General features: G+C 45.5%; 1 protein-coding gene across 5 annotated transcripts; it reads left to right on the forward strand.

The window, feature by feature from the left end:
• The first annotated feature begins 1,122 nt into the window (after nucleotides 1-1,122).
• On the forward strand, nucleotides 1,123-18,037 carry PEX5 (peroxisomal biogenesis factor 5). 5 transcript variants are annotated; one of them, XM_045781233.2, is made up of 16 exons: nucleotides 1,123-1,246; nucleotides 1,873-2,035; nucleotides 2,370-2,405; nucleotides 2,660-2,792; nucleotides 3,023-3,154; nucleotides 8,378-8,483; nucleotides 9,007-9,097; nucleotides 9,496-9,606; nucleotides 9,847-9,939; nucleotides 10,304-10,423; nucleotides 14,430-14,573; nucleotides 14,779-14,849; nucleotides 15,243-15,455; nucleotides 15,769-15,934; nucleotides 16,272-16,429; nucleotides 16,604-18,037. In XM_045781233.2, the coding sequence occupies exons 2-16, from the start codon at nucleotides 1,889-1,891 to the stop codon at nucleotides 16,803-16,805; spliced, it is 1,923 nt and encodes a 640-aa protein (XP_045637189.2). In that variant the 5' UTR covers nucleotides 1,123-1,246; nucleotides 1,873-1,888; the 3' UTR covers nucleotides 16,806-18,037. The 5 variants fall into 5 exon arrangements, with proteins under 5 accessions (XP_045637189.2, XP_045637192.2, XP_045637194.2 ...); XM_045781236.2 differs by having other exon boundaries at nucleotides 10,328-10,423; XM_045781238.2 differs by lacking the exon at nucleotides 9,496-9,606.
• The last annotated feature ends 685 nt before the right edge of the window (nucleotides 18,038-18,722 follow it).

Here is an 18,722-nt window from a genome sequence, read left to right on the forward strand (position 1 = left end):
AGAGCAGCTTCTTTCCTTTGCCAGGGAAGTTTACAGAGCCAAGCCCCTCTGATCCCCTGGGGCGTCCACCTTTGAAATCTGCTGGGCAACCAGGAAACAAGCCTGGCCCAGGGCACCATCTGCTGTCTACCTGTCTCCTCTCCTGCACTCTGGGCTAGGATGGTGCTTCTGTCCTTTTGGTACTAACCAATCCTTGCTCAATTACTAGCAGCCCTGAGCCCCTTCTGCCCTTCTTTGTGGCACCAGGACTCCCTTAGTCTTGGAGCCAGGTGAGATATAAGGGTTTATTTCCTGGTGACCTTGAAGTTTGACATCAGAGCCAATGTTGCGGCAGATGGTGGGGCCTGAGGCTTATTCCGTGATTGAAAATCATTTCTTGGATCATGTCTGTGCTTTCCCAGTCTGGAGCAGTGGGAATACGGCAACCATGGTGACCTTGACCATGGGTGAAGGAGGAAGGAGGGGAGAAGAGTGATTCACTGTGCACCTTCCCTGTATGTTACCAGCTTGAGGACTCAGAATGCGTTGGACCCTATTTTAGTCTCCGGAATTTGTCATCATCCAGTGATATTTTCCCTACTACGCAGAAGTGGCAGAGGGATTGGGGGCAGGCTTCTGTCTCCAAGGAGACTGTGACGATGTCCCTCTAGGGGCAATTTGGAAGTGGACATCCTTAGAGGGCTGGGGAAGGCCTCGGATTTGACCCCTGCAACTCCCGTGTTAGGGCCTTTCTCTTACCTGCTTTGGGGCTTAGGAAGACTAGTCAGCCCCTTTTTAGAAGGGGAAACTGAGGCCCAGAAAGGGGAGGAAATCCCATTGGGTCACAATGTGCCGCCAGGGAAGAGTCAGGATGGGCTGAATCCAGGATTACGCTCCCTCGGCTTTCCCTCAAAGCTCAGGAAGCCCCTCCTAGCTCCATTCTTCTTTGAGCTTTCCATCCAACCAGTCCTAGAGCCGGTGATCCTTTTAAACGCTCTAAGCGTCGCCGCTCCAAGACTTCCCCTTTAAAAGACTTCCCCTTTAAAACGGTCTTCCCCTTTAAGATTCACAGCTCCTTCCGTCACGCTGCGTCGCAGCCTTAAGGCCCCGCCCCTACAAGCAGCTTTCCGCAGGGCAGAGAAGGCTGCGCGGTCGCCACGGCCCCTTTAAGCCCGAGCCCCGCCCCTGGCCTCCCACCCCCTCCTCTCCCCTCCCTCTTCAGCCCGCACCAGGTGCCCCGGCCGGTCTTGTGGCGCGGCGCGCTACGGTGAGCGCAGGGTCCCGAGGGGCCGCGCGGAAGCGTTCCGGTCTTCCCTAGTCCTCGCGGGCCCCGGGGGCGGAGCTGGAGCTGCGACTGGGGCGGGGGAAATGGGTGGTCCGGAGCGCAGGAGGGGTGGGCCGGGACCCGCCGAATGGGGGGAGGGGCTCAGGTGACTTGGGAAGGAATGGCTCCCCGCGGAGCTCGCCGGACGACAGGGGGTTTGGGGGGACAGGGCTTACGCTCTGGCGGGGTTCCCACTCTTTCTTGCCCGTCCAGTGCCCCGGTAAAGCCCAACTGCGGAATTGTCCCCCTTAGTCCCTTGGGGCCCTGGCCCCTTTGTGGGGGGCGGCTGCCGGCCGGTGCCGCCGCCTGCGACCGCAGTCGTGGAGGCCTCTGGAGAGGCCCAGGCTGAAAGCTGTGGCCTTTGAGGGGGGCGGCAGGAGAGCATCGGCCCCCTCTCGGACTCCTGGCAGAGGTGGGGGCCATAGCAAAAGGTACAGGGGTGGAGGGTGGCGAGTGGCTAACAACCTGGGACAGAAGTCCGCCCGCCTCCCCCCAGATTTGGGCAAAGTTGTGGAGTGGGAAAGGATCTGGCAACGGGAGCTCAGTTCCAAACCTTCACTACCCATCAGTGAGCTGGCGGTCACCATGGCAATGCGGGAGCTGGTGGAGGCCGAATGCGGGGGTGCCAACCCGCTCATGAAGCTGGCCGGGCACTTCACCCAGGACAAGGCCCTTCGGCAGGAGGGGTTGAGGCCTGGCCCTTGGCCCCCAGGAACCCCAGCGTCTGAGGCGGTGAGTGTTCTTGAGGTAGAAAACTGGAGTGGTGGCCTGGGATGGAGGGGCCAGATGAACACTTTGGGATAACTGCTTTTTCTGTTGTGTTGCAGGTTAATAGTAGTTATTACTTAATGAGTGTTTACTTAACACTGTACTGAGCATTGTACATCTTTATACAGCTGAAGGCAGTCATTTTGTAGGTGAAGAAACGGGCTCAGTGAAGTTTTGTGACTTGCCAAACAAAGGTCACTCTAAATGCTAGAGCTGGAATTTTAACTCCTGTTTAACTGAGTTGCTTGTGTGGATTTCATTACTGTACCATATTGCTTCCCTTTCTTTTCTGTCTTAGGTCTCTAAGCCTTTGGGAGTAGCTTCTGAAGATGAGGTAAACATACCAGTCTCTTCTGCCCCATTTTTGTTTTGCCCATTGTGTTTTTACTTTAAATGTGGCTCATTGATATTTCACTCTTTGGAGCTTCCTGACCAAATGAGATTTGCCTTATTTCTTCTCCTGCTTGTTTTTAAAAATGTATTCTTTGAGATTTCCAAATCTGTAGTTTCTGTGTTTCCCTTTCCTTGTATTTGATGTTAGTGTCTCCTGGTCATTGGGCCGTGAGTTCATCATCTTTTTCCCGGCAGCTGGTGGCTGAATTTCTCCAGGACCAGAATGCACCACTTGTATCCCGTGCCCCTCAGACCTTCAAAATGGATGACCTCCTGGCAGAAATGCAGGAGATTGAACAGTCAAACTTCCGCCAGGCACCCCAGAGAGGTGGGTCTAGAGTCTGGTGGGAGGGCAGATCACCATTTTCTGTGCAGACAGGACCAAGGGGGTTCCATATTTGGATGCTGCAGGCACTGGGGAACTGAGATGCAGAAGGAGACAAAAGGGACAAAAAGTGTTTTCATGTGCGCTCAGGGTTCCTGAGGCATGATAGAATGATATGCATTTCTTTTCTTTCTTTTTTTTTCTTCTTCTTAGTTCTCTCTCTTTCTTTTAAGCTCCTGGTGTGGCAGACTTGGCCTTGTCTGAGAACTGGGCCCAGGAGTTTCTTGCAGCTGGAGATGCTGTAGATGTAACTCAGGATTATAATGAGACCGACTGGTCCCAAGAATTCATCTCTGAAGTTACAGGTGAGGTTTGTCATGGGTAAACCTAAAGTGGTTCATATGGGGCAAAGTTCTGTTCCCCCAGCTCAATCTTAGGATATAGAGCGATTTCTTCTATGGCTTTTCTGGACTCTTGACTCATTTCTCTAGGGCACTGAATCTAATTTCCCTTAGGTGATAATAGGGAGTTATTGAAACTTACATGAAAGAGGGGATTGGGTCTGAACTGGATAAGAGATTTTGGAGATGATATTTATGTATCTCTTTATATCTTTATATAAAGACAGAATGGGAGAGAGGATGAGGAGAACACGAGGAGTTAGGTACTTCTTTGTTATCTGGAACTTTATTGTAGTTTGGTGGTGAGGATTCACAGATTAGATGGATGGCAATGTCGCCCAGGAAGAAATACTAAGCATAGCCAGTGGGATTCTGGTATTAAGCCCTCTTGAACAGAGTTGGGGCCTTGGAAAATGGAATTGTGTTCAAGGGCCTGAAGTATGAGGTCTTAGAGGGCAAAGACCATATCCTGATGATAATAATAAATACTCATAATAATAGCCAGTGTGTACTTACCATGTTCGAGGCTTTGTTTTAAGTGCTTTCAGTGTATTATCTGTTTAATCCCCACGAGAATTCTTGAGGTAGCTACTGTTTTTATTCCCAGCACATAGATAAGAAAACAGGCTTTGAGATTAAGTGATTTGCCCAAGGTGATACAGTTTTATAAGTGGTGGAGTTGGGGGATTTGACTCTGGGATTGAATGATTCCAGACCCTGTGTGGGCTGAACCATGGTGCTCTACTGCCAGGCCTGCACCCGAAGCTCTTCAGAGTCCCAGCCTAGTTCTCCGTCTTTGAGAATGTCCGTGCTCATCCTGTCCTTTGGGATTGATTCTTCTCCAAACCTGTCTGATTAGGGGCATGCGGGAATGGCATTCTCTTTAACTTTCTTCTTCCTCATTGCTTTCAAAGAGAAGCATTTGTTAGCCTTTTTCCAGTTTAAGAAATTAAGAATAACAAGAGCTACAAATGGAGAAATTTACAAAGATTCTAAACTCTCAGGGCATTCCCATCGCCATAGATCTTGAACATTCCTGAGATCATTAATGGCACCTAATTGTTTTCTTCCGCCATCATTTTTATTCTCTAAAATAGGGCTTTCTGTTTCTAGGGTAGAACCCCAAATCTAACAACTAAAACTCATCTTTAATAAAAGATGTTGATCTCTTTTATCATGACTCCCTTTCCCACCCTTAAGTTGGAGTTTAAGGTAGAACAATAGATATTCTTTGTTTCATTAATAGTACTTTGCACTTTATAATCTTCAATTCATTTGGTCTTCACAGTTATATTTACCTTGTAGGTATTCCTTCCCCATTTTATAGATAAGGAGACTGAGATTTGGAAAGGTTAAGTACTTTGTTCAAAGTCACTCAGTAACAGAGAGGACATTCAGACTCCTGTCTTTCTGACTCGAGGCTTCATACTTAGAGCCATTATGCTATCATTGAGAATCTTCTTCGGGGAGCCTGCCTCAAGTGAAAATCTGAGTTGTAACAAACACCCTCCACCAGACAAACTCAGTTTTTCATACAAACCATAGACTTAAATGCCATCTCTTTATTGTAGAGAGACTTCTTTTGTAATGTGTGGGCATCTGTCATTTTTGGTAACTCAGGGAAGAAAAAGTCATTGCTACTATAAGCATTGAGATTGATGAGATTTTTGTTATAATTACTGAAATTGCTTGCAATCAGTGAACTCTTCCTTAACCTTTAGGTGGAAAACAACTTTAGAAAAATCTGTTGGACGTCTCTTACTTGTAAAGTCGTCTTTGGGAGATTTCTTCTGTTTCATACATTCTTTCGGGACGGTGCCTGCTTCATGGAGGTGGGGAGATGGAGAGCTGGAAAGGGAACTTGAGCTATTTGGGGTCTGCCTTTACAAAAATGCCAAATGTAGTAGTATATTGCTTTATATGTACCGGACCTTCAGTATTTATTGAGCAAATGAATTGAGATTTGGGAGAAAGTTAAAGGAAATTAATTTTCCAGTAATTCATTTTTTATTATCCTCATAGTGTTTGTGGCTGCTAGTGTTAATCGATGATATAGGTTACCTATTACTTTATGGATAAGTAGACTTCAGAATGAAAGGAGGTTATATTTAAATCCTTATTATCTTCAAATCACTGTTGTTAAGTTTCTAGACTCAAGTTTAAAAGGAGCCTTGACAGTTCATTTTTTTTGTTTTTTGTTTTAATGTTTTATTTGGAAGTAATGATAGTTTCACTGGAAGTTGCCAAAAAGTGTAGAGGAAAGTTCTGTGTATCTTTCTCGCTGTCTTCCCCAGTGGCAATATTTTGCATAACTGTTAGTAATGTACAGTAGCAAAGTCAGGCACGTCCATTGGTGTAGTCCACAGAGTTTATTAAATTGCACCAGTTTTACATGCCTCTGTGTGTGTGTTTATGGTTTCATGCCGTTTTATCGTGTGTGTAGATTTGTGTAACTGCCACCACAATCGAGTTACAGAATTATTCCGTCACTACATGAAGCTCATTTTTGAGTCTGCCATATTTCTTGATGCAATCCATTCCCCCACCTCTGCCCCTAAATCTCCTGGGCCAAATAATTCTCCATCTTGTGACTCAGCTGTAGGGATGAAATACGTTTTTAAGGGGTTTGAGTGTAGACAGCCTCAGCTAACGTGGTGTGTGCGAGGTTCCAGCGGTAATCATGAGAGAGAAGCCTGCGCGTTCCTAGAAGAAGTGGTAGGCAGCAGTAGCAAATGAGGAGTGGCAGTATTTCTCCCCTGATGGCCGCAGAGAAGGCTGTGGAAGAAAAGGAGTAACAATCTCGTTGCGATGTTTTCTACTTTCGGTACAGGTTTGCTGTGAGCAGACAGTCATGATAATAATAACTAACACTTGTTACTCCGTGCTTTCTATATGCATCATCTCACTTGGTCTTTACAACAGTCCCTATGAGGTAGCTATTATTATCTCTGTTTTATAGATAAGGAAAGGGAAACTTAAGGGTTAAGTGCCTTGCACAGTGAATAAATGGTGGTGTTGGTATTCGAGTGCCCAGTAGGCTGATCTGGAACCTACATTCTTTACCATTGGGTTATTTAGCAAATAGTTCTGAGTTTTTGATTTTGGAGCTTGGGCTAGATGTGCCAAGGAACACAATGAGAAACTAAGTAAGAGAACATTGTGCATTGGATATTTGGTATCTAGATTGTTGGTTCTAATTCTACTAATTTATGTGACCTGGGGTAGTCCCTTCCAGTCTGTAGGTCTTTATTGTTTCAATTTCAGGTATCCAAGTGGATCTGATTTTCTGTGAGAATTTTTTGAAAAATAGCATGAAGACCAAAGAGAATTCTTTTCATCATTTCATTTTGACTCCTTCTGACAGGTTCCCAATGCCAGAAAATTCTGAGGTTTGTGGTTAGTGTGGCCAAATACCAGGTTACGGCTGTTTGAGGATGATTTTTCTCACCTCTGGGGTTTTTTTTTCTAATCTGCCTCATGTCTCTTTTAAAGTCCACATGGCTTTGTATTTTTTCCATTGCTTCTTGTCCTTGAAAGGAGCATTTCACAGAAACAGTATGCTCTATAATTTGAGGAGCACTGCGACCAGAGTATGTTTCTGCAAAATCCTCTAGTTGAGAGGAAGGATTGACTGGAGAGTAAGGAGAAAGGGTGTCTAGTTTTAACAGAATGGGACAAAGGGACCAGGAGGCATTGTAAGGTTTACTTAAGTATCAAGTATTTCCTTACTAGGTCTCCACTCTTGAGCCAACAGTCTAGTTGGGGCAAAGGAAAGAGAAATGTTGTCTGTAAGAACTAGTGAGGGCATCTGGATAAAAACGTTGAGCGTCCTTGAAGTTAAGAGATCGAATGATCAAAAAAAAGTCATCAGCCACATCTTTTATTATATTAGTAATATTTATTATTTATAATTAGGTATATTTTGAGAGTCTGGATCTTTTTTTTTTTTTCAGATTTTGACATTACTTTCTCAGATTTGTGTTGACTTTGTTGAAATTGTTCAGGCAAAGTCTCGGTAAATAGGATAGACAGTTCTGTTATATATTTAATATCGAGGGGATGAATCTGCCTTGTCAGTGTTAAAAGCACTGACAGATCTTTAAACTGGGGACAGAGACAGGATGGGCACTTCAGTGTTGATGTGGAAAGGTATGAAGGCAGAGCAGAGGGAAAACGGCACGTCCTGCCTTCTCTGTGTTTTACTCATTCTTTTGGGCACTTTTGAACAATGTCTTAATGCTTTTGTTTTGTTTTAGTTTGGGGTTTTTTCCTGCCCCAGAACAGTACAGGACCAAGTCAGAGGTGGAGAAAGAGTTTAGCGCCCTCATTCGATCTGTCACCTTGGTATGTTTATTATGATGTTGTGGTGGCACCCTTTGTCACTAGAGCTTCTGAGACAATTTCTAGTATTACACTTAAAAACATAGCCCTCAAAATGAATCGAAAGTGACAAGTCAGACTAGTGTTTCTTCCTGGGGGAGAGGCAGTCTGAGGGAGCCTGTGAGAGAGCTGTCAACCTGTGTCTTGATCTGGGTGGTGGTGATTGAGTGTATTCGTGGGTAGAAGTAAATAAAGCGGCAGACTTACGTTTGGTACACTGCACGTACTTTCATGTTTGCATGTTACATCTCAGTGAAAAAACTGAACAGACATCCAATGGGAGGAGTGGACCAATGTATTTTTAAATTCTAGCCCAGCATTCTGCTTCTCAGATTCTCTAGGTAGTTATATTAAGATGAAATATAATTGCAATTGTTTTCTTGGGAGAGGGTGAACTCTGTTGATGGAGAACGGACCAGAGGTTTGGTTAAGGAGCAGGGGCTCTTCTGTTCTCCCTTAGCTCCTTACCAGTTGCCTGCAGTACCTTTGAGGAAGGTGGAGGCCCTGAGTGCCTGCTGTTTCTTATTGAAGTCTCTGGCACTTCAAGCAGAAGGGTTTGGTCCATACTCCTTCCCTGCGTCTCCTCATTTGTTTTCTTGTTTCCAGCTCCGTAAACTTCCACCCCAGGCCCCTTGGGAGTGGGTTGCATATTGAGAATTCGGTAGTGTTTTCTTTTGACCAGGAGTCTCTGAGGGATTCAGTAGGATCTCATCTGCTTTGGCTTGGATAAGAGAGGGTCAGTTGTACTCTCCCTTTCCCTGATCCTCACTGAGCCCTGTGTGATTTCTCCACCTCTGCTCCTTGCAGATCCTTTGTCTGTGTCCCCTGCCCGCTGGGCTGAGGAATATCTGGAACAGTCAGAGGAGAAGCTGTGGCTGGGAGAGCCTGAGGGAACAGCAACCACAGATCGCTGGTGAGTCTAGCTACTTCTTTCTGGATGGATCCCTGTGAAAGGAGTACTAGATAGTTTTCCCAGCCTCCCTCACTTTCTCCATCCACATTCTCAAACTGACTTGCAGCCCCTTCATTTTCTGTGGTAAGGTTCTCGCTTATGTTATTACCCCTAGAAATTTGTCTCAGATATAATTGAGTTAAGAATTCTAAATGTCCTAACCGGAAGTTCGTAACTTTACCTTATGCACCCTGTTCCCTCTTTACTTTGGAGGCTGCTACTGTATTCCTTCTCTCTATAAACAGAGGTTTGGGAATGGGAAAGATAAAAGAATGTAATTAGTGCTTTGCCACTTCCGTGCAAGTGTCCTTTTTTAATGTGAATTGGAATTTGTAGGTCCTCAGTGAGAGAGCAGAGTCTTTCCCTCCTCCCCTTTCCCCCCTCCCCCAGGTACTGTGATTGCCATGGGCTGGGAGTACGGAATAGTGTGGGGAAGGTGGTGGTAGACTAGTGTGTGGAACGAGTGTGTCCTTACCTGTTCCAGGTACGATGAATATCATCCTGAGGAGGACCTGCAGCACACAGCCAGTGACTTTGTGGCCAAGATGGATGACCCCAAATTGGCCAACTCCGAGGTGAGCCACATCCCACTGCTGCTTTGCCCAGCAGAGCTGGTCTTGGAAGTCAAGAATCTAGCTTCTCTTACCCCAGTTTAAAGAGAAGGAAATAAGATCTGAAGTCTGTTCCTTCCTGTCTGGAGAACAGAGACTTAGGTTCCTGCTTCTTCCTTCCAACATTCTTTCCCTCATTTCCTTGCATACTAACCCTTTCGCTTTTCTGTGTCTTCACAAATCTTTAAGGCCAGAAATCCCTTTCTTTTTGCTCTTGACATTTTTCAGGGTCTTTAGCAAATCTCGTCTGCAGCTAGAGATGGTCAGGGGGAGGGGTAAGTGCAGGCTTCTCTTGGGCATGGTTGAGAGTGCACACCTGAAAGTCCTCTCCCAAGTGGCCTATGTGTGTCTCTGTGCCCCAGTTCCTGAAATTCGTGCGGCAGATTGGCGAGGGGCAGGTGTCCCTGGAGTCCGGTGCAGGGTCGGGCCGAGCTCAGGCAGAACAGTGGGCAGCAGAGTTTATACAGCAGCAGGTAGGACGTCGTCACTTCCTAGTCCCACTTCAGAGCCGGCTGGTGCCCCAGGCCTTGGGTTCAGTGTTAGTGGTCCCGGACGGGGAAGGGATTTTATTGCCAGCTTGTCTTGGTAGCATCCAGGTCCTGAGTGGGTGGGAAAGAGATTCTGAGAATCTTCTCAGAAGTGTCCAGGTTGCTGGTGCTGAGTGGGTGTCACCAGAAAGTTGGTGGTGGTATGATCATCCTTCTTTGTCACAGGGTACATCTGAGGCTTGGGTTGACCAGTTCACAAGACCAGTAAACACAGCTGCCCTTGATATGGAGTTTGAACGAGCCAAGTCTGCTATAGAGGTGAGAGCAGATAGCACAGGAGCAGACACCTCAAGGGAACTCACTCCACTGGAGAGTTGGTGTTTTAATATCACAGATGATGAACATTGTATGCCATAGTGTTCTTGGACCCACTGTGTCAGAACTGCTGGGGGCAGGGTGGGTAACTGTCAAAAATGCAGATCCCAGGGCATCACCTCCCACTGCAGAATCAGAATCTGGGGGTAGCATCTAGGAATTTGCATTTAAAAAAACTCTTCAGAGGCTCTTGGACGCTTTGAAAGTTAAGATTTACCGCCTTAGGGAATCCATCCTAGTGGCGCTGAGGGTGGGGTGAGGCGAACATGATGGATCTCCTTTTCTACCTGCCTTCCCTTCCTTACAGTCTGATGTCGATTTCTGGGACAAGTTACAGGCAGAGTTGGAGGAGATGGCGAAACGGGACGCTGAGGCTCACCCCTGGCTTTCTGACTATGATGACCTCACATCTGCTTCCTACGATAAGGTAAGAACTCGGTTCTCAGATTGCAGGGTTTCCTTGTTGTGTTGTTTCTCCTCTAATCCTGAATTTGAAGGGTACTTACTTTCAAGTAATTACTTCCTTGGGCCCCTTTCTATGAAAGGAAGTCTGAATCATTCCCTTGTCCCACTCTTCTTCAGTAATTGAGGGTAATGCTTTATTCCTAGGACATACAGATTAATAATAATAGACTGTCCTTGTCAAATAACGATAAGATGGTGACATAATACCTGTGACAGAGATTTGCACATGATGCATTCAGAACACAGATGAAGGAGCGCTGCTTTGGAGGTTGATTGAGAACATTTTTGAGGAGATCGGTAACTCCTTTGGTAGAGAGTGGTAATTGGTAGACTGTCTCTCTGTCTCTACACCTTAATACCTATTTACTTTTTTTAACTCACAAATTTATCTTAAATTTGGATCTGTTCCTCTAAGTACTGACCACTTGTGCCAATTTAGAGTGTTTGCAAAGAATTATATTAAATAAAATGTTAGGAACATTTCCCAGTAAGTCATTGGTCAAAGATGATCTAATTTTGTATATAGCATAGACTTAGAAGCATATGCTATTTGAGAGGTGTCACTGTAGGAAAAAAAATCTACTTTGAGGTTGTAGGGTATTTAGGGATGTGATTAATAATTGAGCTTCTGAGTTGAAGCATGAGGGGGAAGGGAGAGAATTGTTGGGTTTTGAAAGAAGCAAAACAGGAACTGAGGAGGTGAGTAGCGATACCTCTTCTCTGCTCACATCTGGTTGGGAAAGGATTCTGGGACTAAAACCAGGGCCTGAGATGTAAAGCAGGATGCTCTAGGTAGATCTTGACATCAGGGAGCTGTGTGTGTAAAGATAGGGAAGAGTGAAGTTCAAGATAACTTTGGAAAGGCTAGCATTTGAAAGCCAATGAAAAACTTAGTACTGGGAAAAATAGGATTTTGTTTACTATTGCAGCGTGATTTTTTATGAGCTATCCTGTTATATATAATAGAAAACAGCTTTCTTCTTTGATCCTGCCCTGTGTTTTGCCATAATAAGAGTTTCTTCTATAGAATTCTGAGGAGGAAGAACTCAAGGAAATACGTGGAGATAATACATTTATTAACTTGTATTAGCAACTTGGTAAGTTGCATAGGTTCTATCAACTTACAAATGGCAAATTATAAATTTTAGGTGACAATTTCTGTGCTTTTGATAAATATAGACATAGCACTGATTTTGTATGCATTTTTTACTCATGTTAATGACTTGCTAGGTGGAATAAAAATTTTTTTGAATAAAGCTTTTTTTTTAAAGATTTTATTTATTTATTCAACAGAGATAGAAACAGCCAGCGAGAGAGGGAACACAAGCAGGGGGAGTGGGAGAGGAAGAAGCAGGCTCATAGCAGAGGAGCCCGACGTGGGGCTCGATCCCATAACGCCGGGATCACGCCCTGAGCCGAAGGCAGACGCTTAACCGCTGTGCCACCCAGGCGCCCCTTGAATAAAGTTTTTAATTCAAAACTTGAAAGTAATGTTTTTAGATTCTTGAACCCTATTTGATATCATTGATACCTTGAGATATTGCAGATTTAGGACTAGAAATATTTGCATTAATGTTCCACAGAAATGTGCTATACTTTGTTATTCACCAGTAATGAACAGTTCAGGTTTTATCTGGCTTTATGCTAACTGTTACTGAATTATATGTCAGTAGTGCTTTTTTCTTTGTTTTTAAATGTGACTCTGACCCTGATTGTCCTATAAATTCATGGGTCTCTGAAAATACTATTTTTTACTGGATGGTCCTTAAATTTTCAAGACAGCTTAACATCTGTAGCTCAAGCAGATAGTGTATCCTTTTAGCATAAAGGAGAAGTTTCTGTGATGGGACAGACTCTTAGTAGTGATCCTGTTTCTGCCGCATGATCCTGTGAGATTTCGAAGTAGACCACACAGTGGATCAGACCTAATGACTGGCTCAGATTAGACTTTTCGGTTGCAACAGCGATCATAAGCTCATGCTGCATTCTTTGGTGGGCTGTTGAAGCTTCTTCCAGCATATTCTTGTTCCCATTTCTGCAAATATTCTAAATGTGAAAATTCCTCTCTGATCAGCAATTGATAAAATGGCAAGGAGGCTAGACAGCACAGACGAGAGGGCACGTAAAGAACCCTGTGGTTGCAACCTGATGGCCTTGACGTATTACATTGTCTTTCCAGGATAATACCTATTTTATGAATAGTATTTTATGTTTTTTGATAGTAAGACCTGGGCGAATATTCTCATTTGATGCTCTCAATAGCTCTGAGAGGCAGGCATTAATTTCATTAAGAAATTGTGTTATAGATGACAGTGATCTCTGTTTCCCTCAGGGTGGCTTAAAACGTGGATCGATGATAGATAGGAGTTGAAGTTGAATGCGGGGGGCGGGGGCGGGTTGGTGATTTATTTAGTGGAAACCTGTAGTCTAGGGTAGGGGTCAGCAGACTGTGGCCCGCAGGTAAATCTGGCCTGCCACCTGTTTTTGCCTGGCCGGTGAGCTGATAGTGGTTTTAACATTTTTAAATGGTTGAAAAAAAAATGAAAAGTACTATTTTGTGACATGTGGAGATTAAATAAAATTCAAGTTTTGGTGTCTATAAATCAAGTTTTATTGGAACACAGTCATACTTGTTTGCTTACCTGTCTGTGGCTCCTTTCTCTCTCCAAAGGTGGAGTTGAGTAGTTGTGACAAAATATTTATTTTCTGGCCCTTTACAGAAAAGGCTTGCTGATTCCTGGTCTAGGGTCATTTTCTACCTTCAAAGTTTTCGTATTGTACAGAGATATCCCAGGCACATTACCTATTCTCAATGTGAATATACTTTTAATACAATTATTTGTAATCCATCTCCTATAACATGTCTTGTTTTTTAGACTTCCGTTGTAATTATGTAATTTCAGTTCGTTATAAATAATTTACATCTGATGACTTATCATGGTTTAGAACTTGACTACGAAGATTTAAGTGTTTCCAGTTCTTTAGCAGTTCCACAGTAATAGTGAAAAAGGGCCTCTCTCATGTCCGTATTATGTATGGTTTCACTCGTATGTGTCCTTAGCTACATTGAGAAGGGCTCTGCCTGATATTTTGCGTCTTGTTTTCATTCTGGTGTGGTGTTTGTGTTGGTAACCATTTACTCCCCCAAAAGGACATTTTATTTGCTTGTCTCAAGTCATGCAGCTTACCGGTGACTCCCATTTTACCTTGTTACCTCTTCGCCTAACATGAAATACCAGCAGACAGGGCTTTGCATGTAGCATCATAATTCTTTCCTCAAATGAGAAATCCTCAGTGAGAAGAGAACAGTATCTTTCTGAAGCATTTTCTGCCGTCGGGATTTTGGGATTTAGCTTTCATTTATTATCAGGTAGAGATTAATATTAGTGAGTTTTAAGAGTGAAATTAGCGAACAACTAAAATTTTCAAAGCGCCTGAACATCCAGTCAATGCACACGGTGACTCTGTGAGCTAGGTGAGAGTGGCATCTGAGTGGTCGGGCCTCTGACTCCACATTGCATTTCCATTATTCATTTTCACACTGTTGCCGGAAAATAAGAAGTGCCCTTTGAATAGCTAAGGAGAGCTTATCTTGTAAGATCTCATAAGATCTGCTTATCTTCAGCAGATCCTGTAAGAAATGTGTTCTGTCCAGTGGTGAGAATCAAGGATGTGGAAATACAGGCCTTTAAGGGCTTCCTAAAATTAGCTTATTCCCAACATAGAGCAGAGTTTGTAGACTTGCTTAGCTTTTCAGGAGCTAGCGGCATGAGCAGGATACTGAGTGGATTGACTGTAGTCGTAGATGATCTCCTTTCTAATATGGAAAATTTGCCGGCATTCAATTGAGATACCTTTCTGGAGGCCTTCAACTTCTCCACCTCTGTCTTGGTTGTCATCTCCCATTCCTGCTGCTTTGACTGTGATGGCTCTTTGTTAGGTTTTCACTTGGCTTCCTTTCCCTCCAGGGCTACCAGTTTGAGGAGGAGAACCCCCTGCGTGACCACCCCCAGCCTTTTGAGGAGGGGCTGCGGCGACTTCAGGAGGGGGACCTGCCAAATGCCGTGCTGCTCTTTGAGGCGGCCGTGCAGCAGGATCCCAAGCACATGGAAGTGAGTGACTCATTACTCGGACCTCATAGGAAAGACTGCTTCCATCAGTTTTGAGGGAAGCCCCCCAGAGTAGTGCAGATGGATTAGGGCCTGGGTGATGGCCTGGGGTGGGTAGTAAGAGTGAGACGCTGAGTGGGGGAAGCCAGAGGAAGGGAGGTTGGAAAGGTGAATGTAGGAGTAATGGAATCTGGCACCTTCTCTCTAGGCTTGGCAGTATCTGGGTACCACCCAGGCGGAGAATGAACAAGAACTGTTAGCCATCAGTGCACTGCGGAAGTGAGTACCTGAAAGGTGGGGTGAGGTGGTTCTCGGGCTCTATAAATAGCTTAGAATGATAGGGTTCCAGCCCGAGATCCTTATCTTCTTTTTGGTCACTAGCAAGAGTGTTTTCTTGTGTGAAACTCTTCAGGTTTGGAGTGAATTGGAGATATCTGGTTCTATTCCTTCATCAGCTTTTAATTTTATATGTGGGACCCTCACTGGTTCCTTGGTTGCTAAGACATTCCCCTTCTCATATCTGTAATTTTTTTTTTCAATAACTCCCATGTAGAGCGTTCCTCCGTATCTTTAATCTGAGGGAGCTGGCGGGCGAGGCCATCATGACTGCATTCCATGACTACATTTCAGTGTCACTGTGGATACCAGCTCTGCCCACCTCTGTCCAAACAGGTGTCTGGAGCTAAAGCCTGATAACCGGACAGCACTGATGGCACTGGCTGTGAGCTTCACCAACGAGTCCTTGCAGCGACAGGCCTGTGAAACTCTGCGAGACTGGCTGCGCTACACGCCGGCCTACACCCACCTGGTCGTGCGTGGTGAAGAAGGGGCTGGGGGGCCAGGGCAGGGCCCCAGCAAGCGCATCCTGGGGTCTCTGTTGTCAGAGTGAGTGAAGGATTCATGGGGTGACAGATGGTAACCTTTTGGAAGCTGGGATGGATCGAGACTCAGGGACCTCAGAGTGGGATGGAAAACCCAGGATGCACTTGAAGGAGGTCTGCATTCTGTGGTGCAGTGCTGGGATGAAATAGAAAAACATGTTACTAAAGTGAAATTTGAGAGTAGGAGGATGACTGATAGGTAGATGAATCTTGGGATATGAGTGACTAATTAAGGAATTATTTTGGAAGGGTAGGAATATAGACACATTCATCCACCTATTTTTGTATTTTTTTTTTTTTCTTTCCTATTTATCCAGCTCCCTGTTTCTTGAAGTGAAAGAGCTCTTCCTGGCTGCTGTGCGCCTGGACCCTACATCCATTGACCCGGATGTGCAGTGTGGCTTGGGAGTCCTTTTCAACCTGAGTGGGGAGTATGACAAGGCGGTGGACTGTTTCACAGCTGCCCTCAGCGTTCGTCCCAATGTGAGCCTCAGGGGAGGAATAGAAATAGGACATGATTGCGTCTTATTGAAGGATCCTTTGTTGGGACCTTCAGAGTCACGGGAGCTTCTGTTCCATATACTGATTGTCTGGGGAGAATTGGGCAAAGAAGGCTGGGAGTGTAGGGTCATCTGGACTAGACGTCAGGGAGTCTGCGTGAGACGAGAGCAGTTACAGTGTGTCACGCAATGAACAGTTGAGGAGAAAGGAAGGGATAGTAACATGCGTTAGCTAAACAGAATTGTGACCCGGGGAGAAATGGGCAGAATTGGATCTGAGCCTGGCTCTTGTGTCTAACCCTTCTCCATCCGTGTTCTAGGACTATTTGCTGTGGAATAAGCTAGGGGCCACCCTGGCCAACGGAAACCAGAGTGAAGAAGCGGTAGCTGCGTACCGTCGGGCCCTTGAGCTACAGCCTGGCTATATACGGTCCCGTTACAACTTGGGCATCAGCTGCATCAACCTCGGAGCTCACCGGTGAGAACATCTATTGAGTAATTAACGAATGAACCCTTTTCCCTGCCTTTGACCCTAGCTCCTCATCTCTGATCCTCTGTTTGACTCACCAGCCCCAGCTTTCTCCCCATGCCAGCTGACCTGCCTCCTTCCAGTAATGTTTTGCTCACCAGCTCTCATTCTTCTTCCCGACAGGGAGGCTGTGGAACACTTTTTGGAGGCCCTGAACATGCAGAGGAAAAGCCGGGGCCCTCGGGGTGAAGGGGGCGCCATGTCGGAGAATATCTGGAGCACCCTGCGTTTGGCATTGTCTATGTTAGGCCAGAGTGATGCCTATGGGGCGGCTGATGCCCGGGATCTGCCCACCCTCCTAGCTATGTTTGGCCTGCCCCAGTGACAGTGGGATGGGCTGCCCTGTGAGTGTCTGCTTGGAGGGTCCCTGCTCTGGATGTGACTCCCTCTCCCCAAATGGGCCTGTTAAGGGGGTGGGCTGATGACCGCAAGTGGCGTGGCCTCTCAGGAGCTGCCTCAGTGTAGGGGTGGGTAGTCTGTGTGCTTCCTACATCGCTGTAGGCAGGTGAGCTGTGTTGTCTCTGAGTCCCTTGGTAATTCAGGGGTTATACATCCAGCCACAGATCTCTCTGCTCATCATGGCCTTTCTTGGTGCTGCTTTTTGGGTAGGACCCAAAGATATAGGGTAACTTGTCATCAGCTGCCATTTCTGATAGGGTCTACCACAGTTATGATGTCTGTCCTTCCCTGCACTTACCGGGAGCTGATGACAGTACAGCTTCTTGGGCAGCTGTGTGTGGCAGTTTCTTCTGTGCACCTCTGTGACGACCGTGTCTGGGGTGGGATGTTAGGAGTTGGCCTGTTGGGTTGAAATTTTGCTTTGGCTCAGCAGAGCTGAGTTTTGATAGAGGTGCTCATAGTTCCGTTGCTCCTGGACCTCTCCTGGCCGTAGTTCAGCTTCTCTGGGTACAGTGCTGCATGCGGTACTGCTGGCATCATCACTGAGGGGTCCTTAGGAGTTGCCGGGGTCAGTTGTACAGAGAGTGTTTGTGTGTGCAGCAGGGAGATGGCGTATTTGTGGAATGAGCCTAGAAGCGACCAGATGGGGTCACATCAAGGGCTCTGTTTTGGGGTCTTTGGTGGGAGGACAGAGCAGGTGGGCTGGGGGTGTGGTGAGTGCAGCCAGCCCTCCTCTTAGAGAGGCCTGCGAGTAGGAATTGAGCTAACTCTTCTAGAAAGTTGGTTCAGAAATGACAGCCTTGCCAAATTCCTAGCAAAGAGGCAGTTAAGTGTTACCATAAGCCTTTTGTTTTACTTCTTGAAATGTTTCTAGGGGAAACCATTGAAAAATCCCTTTCCCCCATATTACCTCCACAAGGTGAAGATTGAGGGAGCAGCTTGGATTCTTCTCAACTGTCCCCTGCATGGGAGATACACTAACCCCCAGAAATGACTGCTAAGCCTCTTGCCTTGTCTTCAGTAGCTAATGATCAGAGAGATTTTTTTTAAACTACCATGGTCCCAAGGTTCCATCCTGAAATTTATTTTTCTTTGTATGAATATGTGTAAATGATTTAAAAATAAAACTGTATGAATAAAATTTGTATGAAGAATAAATGGAACTGACATGGGTGTGAGTTCTGTTGCCAGGCTTCATGAAGTTGGGGTATGGGAGGTGGGTTGGTGTTTGGAGGATTGGTATTTAACGGTTTTCCTCTTCTCTCTTTGTCTCTCAAATTCTCATTGGTGTATTGATTATCCATCCATCCATCCATCCAGTAATATTGAGCACCTAATATATGCCTGGTACTGTGAATAAGATGGACAAGATCCTTGCATTCACGGAACTTAAAGTTTAGCAGGAGAGACCACTGGTTAACAATCATGCATTTTTCCTACTTGTGATAATACTCTAAAGGGAAATATGGGCTGTGATAAAATTGGTATTGTTTTCATTCTGAATTACATGGGAGGATTATGGTAGTTTTTCCAGTGCTTATGCTTTCCAAAGGTTTTTATCTGGCTCTCCCAGGTTTTATTAGGAACTATATCAAGAGCCATATAAAGATGGGTACTGATCCTGGGGAATTTTTTTTCTTTATTTGAGAGCGAGAGAGTGCACGAGCAGGAGGGAGGGGCGGAAGGAGAGGGAGAGAGAGAATCTTTTTTTTTTTTTTTAAAGACTTTATTTATTTATTTGACAGAGATAGATACAGCCAGCGAGAGAGGGAACACAAGCAGGGGGAGTGGGAGAGGAAGAAGCAGGCTCCCAGCAGAGGAGCCTGACGTGGGGCTCGATCCC

The sequence above is a fragment of the Ursus americanus genome, chromosome 25 (genome assembly GCF_024610735.1).
Source record: "Ursus americanus isolate L20-20 chromosome 25, mUrsAme1.1.p, whole genome shotgun sequence".
Lineage (NCBI taxonomy): Eukaryota > Metazoa > Chordata > Mammalia > Carnivora > Ursidae > Ursus > Ursus americanus.